The sequence below is a fragment of the Cyrtonyx montezumae genome, unplaced genomic scaffold, assembly GCF_038088225.1.
Source record: "Cyrtonyx montezumae isolate F1298 unplaced genomic scaffold, pur_monq_1.0 scaffold_34, whole genome shotgun sequence".
In the NCBI taxonomy this organism is placed as follows: Eukaryota; Metazoa; Chordata; class Aves; order Galliformes; family Odontophoridae; genus Cyrtonyx; species Cyrtonyx montezumae.
Genome location: NW_027072039.1, coordinates 5,426,474 through 5,439,491, shown reverse-complemented (window position 1 = coordinate 5,439,491; position 13,018 = coordinate 5,426,474). Strand labels below are relative to the sequence as shown.

The following is a 13,018-nucleotide window of genomic DNA, read 5'->3' as shown; positions in this document are numbered from 1 at the left end:
GGGAATCCCATCCAGGAGGTGAAGCAAGCACTCGCACACACACGAGTACCTAGAGACATGCAGTGCTCTTCACTTGTGTGCCATGGAAACAGGCGGCCTGTGGTGTCAGCGAGGTGTTAGTTACAGGCAATTTACGGACTGTTTCATTCATTCTGATCGTCTGCAGCATCACTGTGAGTTATTACACTAAATTAATTGTCTGAACTGCAGGTCCCCAGAGGCCAATATTGTCTCGGTGGTTTGTTCCTAAAAGGGCTCAGCTGGGTGATTGCGTTACTGCGGCTTAATGAACGGCCGCACGTGCTCCGGCACTGCTAATTGCCCGTGCTCCTGGTGGGGCATCCTGCACCCAGCCCTGAGATGGCTCACCTTATTGCATGGTGCCACAGCCCAAGCACGTGCACACTATGGTGCAGCATCACTTCCCATTTGCAGTCAGCCGCGATCTCGCAGCAGTGGGCTGCAGGAAGAGGAGCTGCCTTTGGGCATGCCAAGACATCTGGCTCCGTGCTCATAGCCTGACATGGTCAGAGGACGTGGTGGGGATGGGTCAGGGTTGGACTGGGTGGTCTTGGAGGTCTTTTTGAACCTTAGTGACCGTATGAGTAGACATGGTGGGAGTGGGTCAAGGTTGGACTTGATGATTTTGGAGGTCTTTTCCAGCCTTAGTGATTGTATGCTTCTGTGAGTGGGGGGTGGGTTGGGGTTGGACTTGATGATTGTAGTGATCTTCTCCAACCTTTGTGATTCTGTGATTCCATGATTCTGTGGCTCTGTGAGGCCAGACGCCAAGAGGAGCTGTATCCCTGCAGTGCTTTCCCCTTCTCCAGGAGTTTGCAGCTTTTGTGCCCAGTAGCTCCTGGTTGGTTTTTCTTTAGGTGATTTTGTCTGTTTGCTTTGTGAACCCATGTAAACTCCTGGTACTCACAGCTCCTATAGGCTGGCTGCATTTATCTTACATAATACTATATGCTAGATCAGTGTTACTGTGTATTATTTGAAAAAATAATCTTTTGTTTATTCTGAACCATCTTTCTTTTGGTATCATGAAACTTAGCCTAGAAGGGCTGTGTGCTGTGCCTACCTTCGATCTCCTGCTCTGTACACAAAGCAAGAGTCAGCACTTAAGACAGGTTTTGCAATTTTGCAAGTGAAACCAATGCACTGCCTGCTCTGAAATCAACCACCAAGGACACAAGGCAGTGGGGTTGCTTTGGTAGATGGTGATGTGACCTGTTCGTTTTCAAGCAACCTGCCTGGAAAGTCCACAAGAAGAGTCATGGTGGAGTCATCCCTGGGCTGATCCAAAGAAAAACAGTCAGAAGTGAAACCACCTCATCATGCTTTCAGCAGAGCATCCTCATGAAGGACACCAGGGCCAAGGCAGAGAAGGAGCTGTGGTTGCACCAAGCATGCAGCCAGCAGTTAACCGCAGCACCTCTGAGCCTACTGTCAAGATGGCTTTCTCTTTGGTGGAGCGTTTCCAGCTCCTCAGTGCCAAAAATGCTCTTATTTTACATAGAATTCTAACCCAAACGTGCAGCAAGAGAGTGTCTACCACCTTTCTTCCTCCCTGCAAGCCCTGTGGAAACATTGGCCCCACAGACCCAGGGCCTCCTGGCACGGCTGCTGCAGGAAGGAGTTGCCAGCTCGAGTTGTTTGGACTCTTGTTGCAGAAACAATCTTTCTGTCTGACCCCAGTTAGCAACTGATGTTTGCAAAATAAAGAAGTCAAGGCACTGGAAATACTTTCCATTCCCACTCTTGTCTCTGCCCAAAATATTAGTATTAAAAATATTGCATCTATTATATGCAGCTAATATCTCTGCTGGCACGTAAATCACCCAGGGATTTTTCATCTCCATATTAAAAAGAATTAAAAAAATAAAAAAGACAAGTGAACTCCACTCTATTTTTGGGTATTTGTTAACTGTTTGATTTCCGTTTCTTCCTACTAGAGACATAGAAGTCTGCCTCCAAGGGCAGGGAATTTGTGCAGTGCTGACAGTTTGTGAACCTGCCTCCCTGTGAGATGTGATGGCACCACTCCATCCATTCCGTGTGCTCCAGAACATCCCAGCTTAAGGCTGGAGATGCTGGTCCCCAGGCAGCAATGGTCCACTGGAGCTGTAAAAGGTGACCCAGCTCCATCCATCACCTTGGGCTCCATGCTCCTCCACCATCAGCCATGATGAGAAACTCATCCGAGAGGAAGTCAGTTTTTAGTATGGATCGTTCCCTGACACAACAAGCATTGGTAGTAGCATGAGGGGGAAGGCAGGGATGGGGAGAACAGGAGAACATTCTGCTGTTGACAGGGGACCAGACATATTGAAACATGCCATTTGGGCATGTCTGCCTTGGGATTGTCAACACCCGGATCAGTCCCAGCTCCCAAAGCTCTGGTGCTAAATGCTAGAATGTACAACATCTTTTCTGAAGACGTTTGTTGAGTGCTAGTTCAAGGCTTCTGGTATATACCTAGGTTAAAGCATCTCAGCTGCTTGGGTTGGTGTTGTACCACATCCCCACGTTGGAAGTCACTGCTTGCCATGGACTTGGGGTCAGCTCATGTGTCTGGACACAGCTGTTCGGAGGTCCTGTCAAATCTTGCTTTAGCTTCAGGAGGAAAGACATTTATTTCTTCACTCAAAAGCTCTGGTATAAATAGGATATGGAAAAACCTAGGATGTTTCCTTGCTTTGGGTCAGAGAGTCGCAGAGGTCTGTAGGGAGACAGCTGAGCAAAACAGCAGCAGGTGGGGTCCATGTGTGCTATTTAGGTTGTGTCTTTGGGGATGGGATCGTGGAAAGATGGGGCTGTGTCTGGGAGCCGTGCATCTTGGCGTGGGTTTACATGTTATATCTCTTAGGATTAGCTGATCTCAGGATAACCGATTGGTCCTGGTGTATTTTTACAGGGGGGAGCCTGGAGTCTGGGATATAAGCTCTTTTACTGCAAAGCAGTAAAGGATGAATCTGTATCCATTCTGCTCACGTTCTTACCAGTCGTCCAGGATCCGTGTTCGTTTGAGCTCAGCAGATTATTGGGAAGCATTCCCTGCTGTGGTTATGTTTCAGATTTGAACTGCTTCAACTAAAATGGATTAATTTCCATGTCACTGTATTTCCCTATGATTTTCATGTAGTTTTTGCTATAATGTTTACGATATGCTAAGAATCCACAACCTTAATTCAGAGCGAAGTAGTCTATGAAGAAAACCATTTCCGAGCAATTTCTACATTCAGTCATTGCAGTGATTTCTACACCCGTCTGGGCAGCCAGCCTTGAGGTCTGGGGTTGTCTTCCTCACTGGTTGCTCACTTTGTGCAACGGGCCATGTCCGGACGTCCCTAATGATTTGTGAGAGATCCAGCAAAGTGTTTAAAGAGCTGTTTTGGAGCTATCTCAAATGCCATCGGTATTTAGGACGTCTTTCCCAAGCTGGTGTTGCAAAACAGCTATTTAAATTCCTCCTGAAGATTGGTTTCCATGAAGCCTAGAAGAAAATAGCTGACTCAGGCAGCCAGGCATTGCAGCTTGTGAGGACTTCCATGGGACTTCGGAAGTAGCCAGATTTGCTCCTCAGCATTCAGGTGGACTTAGTGCATGTCCTTCCAGCTGAAGATGATACACCCCATGAGGAACCGTGCCTCACATCAGCCCTACACCATTTTTTGACTGTATTTCTGGGTGAAATCCTTGGATTTTTCTCTATGAGACTCTCCAGCATTTCCCTTTTCTTTTATGTCAAGTCTGCTTCTGTTGTAAAGGTCAAACAACCACCTCTAGCAAACAGTATGTCCCAAAAAGACAAGAGAGGGGTTGTTCCCAGGTGGGTGACTTCTCTGAGGACTTCCCAGGGCCTCTCCCAGCAGCCACGTGATTTCACTCTCTCAACCTCTACCCACCTAACATTGGCTGTGCTGGTCTTCTGGAGTTTGTTGTGTGTTTTCAGAAATGTGTGCGTGTAAGATGTGAAGTATATGTTATGTCTGAAATGTTCAAAGCGAGTTTTAGAACATGACCGCCATCATCCTGAGGGACACGGTCAGTGGGCATAGTAGGGATGGGTTTGGACTTTTGGATCTTATATAGTGGTCTTTTTCAACCTGAATGATCCCGTGGTTCTATGATCCTATGGTTTTGACAGGTGGATTTTCTGTGCTTCCAAAATACCACGTCTGCCCAGGTGCTTGGGCTGTTCCTGGTGATTGGTGTAGACTTGAACCTTAGTGACAGAAAGACATAAAAGACGTGTGAATAATTTCTTTTTTGTTTTCAAAAGTGAACGTGGCATCTTGTTCCCCTCTCATCTGAGAAAAATGCAAACAAAAATGAAACTGGAGCCACGCGAAACCAGTTTGAGAGAGAAAGCCAAAGGGAAAGCACACAGAATTCCCGTGTTCTTCATGCTTGGAGCTGGTGGTTGTTGCTTTCTGAGGGACTTTGAGGTTTCTGATTAAATTGTGTGGAACCATCAAGCCTATCTGTGTGTTTCCCACTCTCAGTCATAGCAAGAATCGAACATAGCCATGGCTGGGCTGGGCTGTAGTGCTCCCTGCCCTGAATGATAGAGATATGGAACTGCAGCCATACAGCATCAGAACCCATACAGCATGGAGAGGGGAACCTGGAGCACTCGTCCTGCCAGTCCACGTGTTAAAGTGCTTCCCAGGCATTTGCAGAGTTAGGCAAGTTGATGCATCCCATAATCATGGCCTCTGAGACCTCATTTTCCCTCCTTCTCCGTGGAAGATTACCATGGGATTTTCAAATGAACGTGGGAGAGAGGAAAGAACAGAGGTGTCCTTCCAACCCATAGAGCCAACGCTGCATTCATCCAAAGCTCTTCTTTGAGGGGTGCCACAAATAAATGGGGTTTGGTGTCCCCCTGGGGGTGGCAGATCCCACAGAGTCCATTTTGGCAGCAATTCTTAGTCCCTTGCAATGGCAGTTGCCGACTAACTGCAGTCTGTTCAACCCCACCAAGTGACTTTCGCAAGTGCTGTTGGAGATAGAGCTCCTTACCTCTCCATATTTCCAGGAACTGCCCTAGCAAATCTTCATGCAGCCACCAGGAGAATGTAACCCTGTGCTGTCCTCTGGCTTTGGACATGCCAGACAAGCTGGGGGAGGCCCTCGGAAGACACGTGTAGCTCAAAGGATATGAGCAGAGCTGATGGGACAGAGCAACTGTGTGTTAGACCACAGCTGTGCACATGTCTGGAGTTATTTTCCCCAGCCTTGTGCCTTCCAGCCTCTCTCCTTGGGAGCAAGCAAGTCAAACTTGTAGGAATCCTGTAGTTCTGAGCACGTAGGATGGTAATCACTGAGACAGCTGAAGCCTTAGATTTGTTTGCATAGGCTCCTCTAGCAGAGCAAACATTTGTCAGGTCTGAATTCTGTTGAAAGGTATCTCATTTTGTTAATTAAAACAAACAAACAGACAAAAATCAGTGGAGAAACAATAGCACGGACTCTACCATCCAATTTCCAATACCCCAACTGTCTTCCTTTGGTTTTTAGTACTTCTGCAGTTGCTCTGTACCCTTCAATGTCTCTTTAATTTCCTCACTGACTGATGCTGAACTCAGTGGGAGTTCTGAGTTGCGTTAAAATTGTCAGTAAAAATAGTTCTTCAGTGTTAAACAAGCAGGCAGCAGGTAGGAAAATGGTGTGCTCTTGGGATATTGTAGCTGAAGAAATCCACTTTGCCCTTCTGAGGCCCCAAAAAACTGTGGGGTGCAGCAGGAGCATCTTCTGCAGCGAAGCATGGAAGTGAGCAAGGCAGTGTGGCTGTTTTTGCCTACGGAGCAAAGGGATGACCACGTCCCTGGGTGCTTATTGTTTTCCCTTGTGCCTTGTGTTGGGGTTTTTAGGAGTTTGTGTGCTTGGGAAGAGGCTGATGCTGTCATCTCTGGGAAGTCTGAAAGGTTTATTTTTCACACAGACTTTTCAAGAAAACATTCGGGTGAGGTAGACAGCAGGAGTTAATATTCTGCCACGGCTGATCTGCCCTAGTGCAACACTTCAGAATGAACACTGCCCGGAGATGTGGGTGTCTCAGCTTGGCCACGGTCCTGTCTTCAGGACAAACACCTCTCATGGACCCCAAAAGTCTTCAAGCTGTGAACCGCTGTCCCAACCAACAGGAGGGCCTCAGCTTTGGGTCCTCCCCATTCTCACACACATCCTGTGTCTTTCTTCAAGCTCTCAGCTCACTCCCTCCCAAGATCTCAGCCTTGGGATCTCCTCCACCATGGTCATCCCTATCTGCCAGGCTTTGCAATGCTCTGCGGGCAGAAAAGTTTGAATATTTTGCCCTGTTCTCCTTCCTTTCGCTTTTTGTTCTGCACGGAGTCCTATTATTGGCTTTTCTTCTTTGCTGGGGTGTTGGGAAGATAATAGCACAGAATGAGTCTTTGCCGGAACACTGGATTATTGTCTCAACCCGAGGCTGCTGCCAAGTCACGGACGCTGCTTCTTGTTTGCCATTCTCCTTCCTTTGCCTTTTATTTCTTGCTTTTTCTTTTTCTTTTTCTTTTTTCCCCTAACTTGTTTAACTCTGGTGTTTTCCATCCTGCGGTCAGGGACTGCCGAGCTTTGGTTTGTGTTCGTGTTTTCTCTGCCCAGGCCATGTGAATTTTGCCTTAGCTGTCCTTGTTGCCTTTTGCTCTCCCTGTCTCATCGTTAAAGCCCCAAACCGAATAATCTTTCACCTTCCACATGGAATGGAGCGTGAGTTTCTTTTTCTATCCATGCAACTTTCACCCATTTCGTTGTGATATTTGCAATCTAAAGACACGTGACCGAGCACCCAAGTCTGAAAGTGCACCCAAACAGTTAACTCGGATGCTGAAGACAAGAGAAGAGCAAAACCACAATGAGGGAATGCTGAATTACATCAGCAGAACTGCTGCACGTTGGAGCATGTGAGGGCTTAGTGCTCGATAAGAGGTACAGCTAACTCTTATTTTGACATTCCCCTTCTAATAAGCATTGCTCTTTATGCATTTCACAAAGTGGTTTATGTGATTGTCTTGCTGAGAGGAAACAAAGAAATGCCAGGAAAACTTTATGTGGAGGATCTGTACTCATAAAGTGCTCGTAGGCTCCAGCAAACAGGAAAGCTTTCCCCATCTCTTTTTTTTTGTTTGTTTGTTTTGTTTTGTTTTCATTCCCTGCCATTCAGCTTGCGAAGAAAACATGTTGAATATCTCAGAAAACCGGATTTGATGGTGCTGGGAGCCAGTTGGCCTCCCAGTGCAGGACTGGAGCTCCTGCAGCTCCAAGGAGCACAGGGTGGAGGGGCAGCTCGGCTGACAGTTGGCTCTGGGGCTGGCTTAGCCACTGCTCATCACTATGGAGTTTTGATTTGCCTCTTCCTGCACTCAGAGCTCTGCTGTGGAAATGAAAAAGCCAAAAGCTTTGCCCTTTGGGGCGACAGAAGCCCTTTACACTTCCTCCACTGTTTTTCTGCTCGTGTATGTGTGTGTTGCAAGCCCTGATAATGCTGTCTTGACAGCCCACATGGAAATGTGTGATGTCCAAGTTCAGTGGGAGGGTGCATGATGCTCTGGCTGCATCTGCTGGCAGGAATTTCCTCTCACTACAGCTTCCTGGAGGAGGAGAAAGAGGAAAGTTCCCTCTCTCTAGGGCTGCTGTTTCACAGCTCAGTGCAGCAGTGGCTGCATCTAAGAGCCTCACCAAGCTGGGCAGATCACTGGAGATGGTTGCACGTAAAAGCCAAAGTTTGCAAAAGCAAAGAGACTGCCAAAGTGTTTCTTGGGCTGCTGGGCTTTAGGGGGAGCTGCAGTCTTGGCTACAAGGAGCTTGCTGGATCCTTGTATCTCCATCAAACCACTGGAGAACTCTTGACATTGCTTCCCTACATGATGTCCCACTGCTGGGCTGGAATTAGTCAACTCCTCCCTGGAAGTAAACAGTATCTCACACAGTAACATAGGAGAGACATTCCTAGGAACCAAAACCATGTTACCGTAGCATCCTTGATCCACAGAATGGTTGGGAAGGAAGGGACCTTGAAGATCATAGAACCAAAGAATCATTGAATGGTTGGATTGGAAGGGATTTCAGTGATGATAGAACCAAAGAACCATGGAATGGTTGGGTTGGAGGGGACCTTAAATATTGTGGAACCACAGAGTGATAGAGTTGGAAGGGACTGTAGTGATCACAGAACCAAAAACTATGGAATGTTTGGGTTGCAAGGGACCTTAAAGACCTGCCAACCCTCCCCCTGTAGTGGTGTGAGTGTCCCCCACCATCTCAGGCTGGCTAGGGCTCCATCTGTGGCTGTGGGCACCTCCAAGGATGGAGGCATTGCATGAATTAAGCCATTTGTTGAATAAATATGGTTTCTGATACCCTTCTTAGAAGAAATCTCCCTCATTCTTGTTGCTCTTCTACCAGTCCACACAGGAAGAATGTACTAACATCTTCCTTTGACTTTCCAGGCGACAACAGAGAGTTCCTGGTGGGAACAAATCCCAGCAGCACACAGACCATCAGCAAGGTGGCACCAAACACAACAGAGACCACCAGAAGCTCTACCAAGGAGGCCAGGCCCCACACTCCTCGGGTAGACCAGGTCACCACGGCTACAGCCAGAACCGGCGATGGCACCACAACCAGAAGCATTCGCCCAACGACAAAGAAACGCACAGGAACACCAAAGAGACTGAGAACCTGAAAATCGAGGACACCCCCACCTGCACAGGGCACAGTCCTGCGGAGACGCAGCGCAGCCCTGAGGCGGTGGAGAAGCAGTCCCAGCCGTACAGCCCAGAGCTGGAGACCAAGAGGAAGGACAGCGTTCACGAGCGCGTTGGGGAAAGGCCCAAGATCAACTTGCTTCAGTCTTCCAAGGACAGGCTGCGGAGGAGACTAAAAGAAAAGGTATTATTTCTTAGGGGAACTTTGGCTTTCCCTTTCTCCAAAAGCCCGTCTGTTGGCCATGCTCCATGCAGAGGTGGGCTGGGCTCAGGAGGCCTTTCCATGAGTGCACACAGCTTCTGTTGATCTCCTGGTGTCAGCACTTCTGTTGAAGTGTCTTCATGCTTCTTTGGGAGGCCCTTTATTGACACAGTGTTAAGGCTCATTTGATGAGGTTGCTCCCAGCTGCAGTTTTCCAAGACCAGGAACTCTTCCATTGGATGGGGCACTTTGAGCTACCATGTGGGCTCTCCCTCCTCAGCACTGATCTCAGCTGACTGCCTCCAGTCTGCTGGGCTCATCTGCTCCCAAAAGAAGTCTAAAAAAGGCAATTTGTATCTGCAATTAAAGAACTAGAGCTAAATACCATGCTTTGAGTGCTGAGTGTTTGGAGTCAGCTGCTCTCAAGTTGATATGCGTTTATCTCAGTAATGAATTGAAACTCCCTTATCTTTCCCCCTTCCTTCCAACAACCCAACAATAACAAAACCATTGCTTGCAAGTGACGGAGGAGAAATCCTTTCTGGAAACAATATTCAGACTCAGATTTCTGAGGAATTTGGAGATGATATCTCCGTTTGCCCCCTGTGCAACTCAGATTCCTTCTCTTGAGATTCTCTTTTCAGACTGGAAAATGCATTCATGGGGGTATCTCCAGTGAGATTTTCAAAGTGTGCAGCAAAAATAACCTGAACATATACAGTTCCATGGGAGTGCATGTTGGGAATGTATACCTTTGAGTCCATGTGCATTTACTATTTATGTGTGTGGCACGAGGGGAGGAAGAGTTCATTAATTTTGTTATTTAAAGCAATAGGAGTAGGGTGGACACGTTCAGAGTATTCACTTCAGGGCCTGTCTAGTGGATTTAAAATCCTGTAAGAAAGACATCCCATAGTTTTGAGTGTGTGTAGTCAACACAACTGCTCTGTCCGTTGGTGTTGAGTTGTGCAAAAAATTGCTTCCAAGCTGCACTGTACAATACGTGTTGATGACTGAACTACAGGAGGAGAAGGGAGCAGACCAGAGCAAGCCAGATGCGTGGAGAGGGAGGGAGGGAGGGACAAATGCTTCATTAAATGTTCAAAAGAAGGCAGTTGGGGAGATCTGAGCTGGGCATCCCAGCCTGGAGCCTTGAGTACATGTGCTTGAGCTGATGAGGAAGAATCTGGGACTGGGTACTGGGGGAGATGAGGAAACCGAACATTCCTGGGTTGGGGCTCATTCACTGGTGGCTTTCAGTGCTGAGATGAGGATGCTTTGATTTTTCTGGGTCTGTGTATATGTCTTCCCAACCCCTTTCCCCCTTTGCACTTTGTGGAAGGACAAGGGCTGACCTGTCTGTTTTCTCCTTGTGTAACAGACGCCTTGTCTTTCCCTTTTCACGGACCAGGACGAAGTCACGGTGGAAACCACCCATCCTGAAAAGAACAAAATGGACAAATTAATTGAAATCCTTAACAGCATGCGTAACAACAGCAGTGACGTTGACTTCAAGCTGACCACCTTCATGGAGGAGGCTCAGAACTCCACCAACTCTGAGGAAATGCTTGGGGAGATAGTTAAAACCATCTACCAGAAAGCAGTGACAGACCGCAGCTTTGCTTCCACGGCCGCCAAGCTCTGTGACAAAATGGCCCTTTTCATGGTGGAAGGAACTAAGTTCCGGAGTCTGCTCCTCAACATGCTGCAGGTAATGAGGTGGAATGATTTGGCTAGATGTTTGGAGCTTCACCTCACCTGTTCCTGCCATGCTTTTAGGCAGGAACTGAGGTTTTACCAAATTCCTTTCAAGACCACGTGATAAGAAGCGTTTCTCCAATTTTATTTGTGCCAACCTGTAAACATGGTCTAGAAACACATGTATTTCTGGCAGCAGATTTCCATATGGAAATGAGAGGAGAGCTGATAGCTGGTATTCCAGTTCTGTTCTCTATCAGATTCAGGGCTTTGATATGCTGGCAGTTGGTCCTTTGCCATGGGCAGGTCTTCCTTCTCCCTCTGTCGTCATCTCCGTCTTGTTTGTAGTAATTCTGGATCCTCTATCCAAGGTACTCATCTGCTTTCTTCAGGTTCCTTTTGTGTTGGCTTTTCATTACAAAAGCCAACTTGTATTTCTTCTTGAATCTCTCAGTATTTTTCTTTGATCCCCTGCTCATGGTTTTGAGACTTTGGCTGTTGGAAGGGCTGAGAATGAGGAGGGCAGGGGGAAGATTTGGAGATGCAGGTGAGAATGGACATGGGTACCAGAGCAGGAGTGAGCACACCAAGGAGGGCAGGATGGCTCCTTCCCCAGCCAAAAGCCACAGTGTCTTTGTAAAGGGATCTCCGTGGTCAACAGATGCTTGTATTTCCTATAAGCACAATGAAGGAGGGCTTCTGAAGTTCAGTTTTACGGCTGAGTACCAAGCAACCAAATGTATTTGCCATTTTTTAAATATTAAGGGGTTTTAATGTTTAGTTATTAGGTTATTTAGGCTAGATCATTGTCTAGACATGTGTCATGGTAATGTTTATCAATAAAGGATGCAGACGATGGGGGAACAAAGTAAAAGAATGGAAACCCCTTCCAGCAGACCCAGCAAGCTGATGTGCGCTGCAGCATCGTGTGCAGTAATGGATGGACTCACATCCAGCTCATTGTGGCACAAATGTGGGATAAATAATAGATCTAATTTCTCCAGAGAGTCCCTGAGTGCATGTTCAAGTCTGGAGATGGACCCGTGTCCAGGGAGCAGAGCTGTGAGACTGAAGAGTTGGCAGTCCTTAGAAAAATCCGATGTTGCCGAGCTCCAACCCGTGACCTCTCCACCATCAGACAGATGTTTTCCAGCAGCTATATTCTAGATCATTTCCCATTAATTAAAAACCTCTAATAAAACATTTGCTCTGGGGCTGGATTTTTGTCTCTCCAGCACTTTTCAGACTAATCCTATCCCCGGTCCTAAGGAGCTCACTGCACCAGGGTGTGATAAATCGGGATTGCAGTTCCCCTTTGAGCCACACTCCCCCATATGGTGCTGGCAGATGCCTCTGTTTTGAAGGGCTGGGCAGGGTGGACTTGTTTGTCCTTTTTTCTTAGGAGCAAAATCACTGTGAATCCCCTCCCTGGCAACAGCACCTCTTAGGAGCACCTCCTGCCTGAGATAGGACCAATGCATTCACAGTGCCAAAGTCTCGTGGAAGCCAGGAAGGTGTGAAACAAGAGAACGGATGTTGGGAATATTCTGGGTCATATTTCTCCCTCTCTATGTGTTTTGGTACCAAATTTCAGCTCTGCTGTTGAGCTCGGATGCTGGGAACCCATTGGGATGCTGTGGGGTGGGTGGCTGGGCAGCCTTAGGGAGATGCCACTGACCCCAAGCTTGGTGCTGGGCTTGGTTTGATTTGGAGGTTCCCCTCCACTGGTCTTCGTTTGGATTTCCCCTCACTGGGTTTGGTTTGGAATTTCTCTTCACTAGGTTCAGTTTGGAATTTCTCCTCCTTGGGTTTGGTTCGAGTTTTCTCCTTGTCAAGTTTGGTTTGGGATTTCTCCTCCTTGGATGAGTTTTGTTTGGGGTTTCTCCCTGTTGGGTTCAGTTTGTTACCAGGTGATCTGGGTCTATGTGAGCCTTTGCTTTGGACTCAGCTGAACTGGGAACCTTGGGGGTCAACAGTATAGAAAATACTTTGGTGGATAGATGCATGATTTCTTTCTCCCTCCCCCCCATGGATTAATTTGTAATTGACCAAAGGAAGGCTCCTGTTTGCTTGTCATAGCATCAGCCACTGGCTTCTGCTGGCCATGGTGCTTTTCTGTTTGGTGGGGAGGTGTTGAGCAGCATGCCACAAACCCTCCACATGTAACATTAGTTGGAGTATTCCTCTGGTGAAATCTCTGTGCTCTTTATAGCTGAGATGTGTCTGCATCCGAGCTATGCAGAATGGAGTATATTATTAGAGAGGACATCACTGAGGCTGTAATTTTACACTGCTTCCCTTAGCAACCCGGCCAACAACACATCAAACAGAAGGCTGATACTTTCCTTGGGAAAAAAAATAGAAATGAAAGGTGCATCCC

At 47.4% G+C, this 13,018-nt stretch overlaps 1 protein-coding gene across 4 annotated transcripts in view; it reads left to right on the top strand.

Annotated features, from left to right (window-relative positions):
- The window catches only part of CTIF (cap binding complex dependent translation initiation factor), an 89,810-nt gene that overhangs the window by 56,991 nt on the left and 19,801 nt on the right, over nt 1-13,018 (top strand). For 2 of the 4 annotated variants that reach the window (XM_065745245.1, XM_065745247.1), the window contains 2 exons: nt 8,481-8,922; nt 10,352-10,651. In XM_065745245.1, coding sequence (XP_065601317.1) covers nt 8,481-8,922; nt 10,352-10,651 — 742 coding nt within the window. Of the gene's footprint in view, nt 1-8,480; nt 8,923-10,321; nt 10,652-13,018 lie in introns of all 4 variants that reach the window. The other 2 variants (XM_065745244.1, XM_065745246.1) reach the window with 1 other exon arrangement.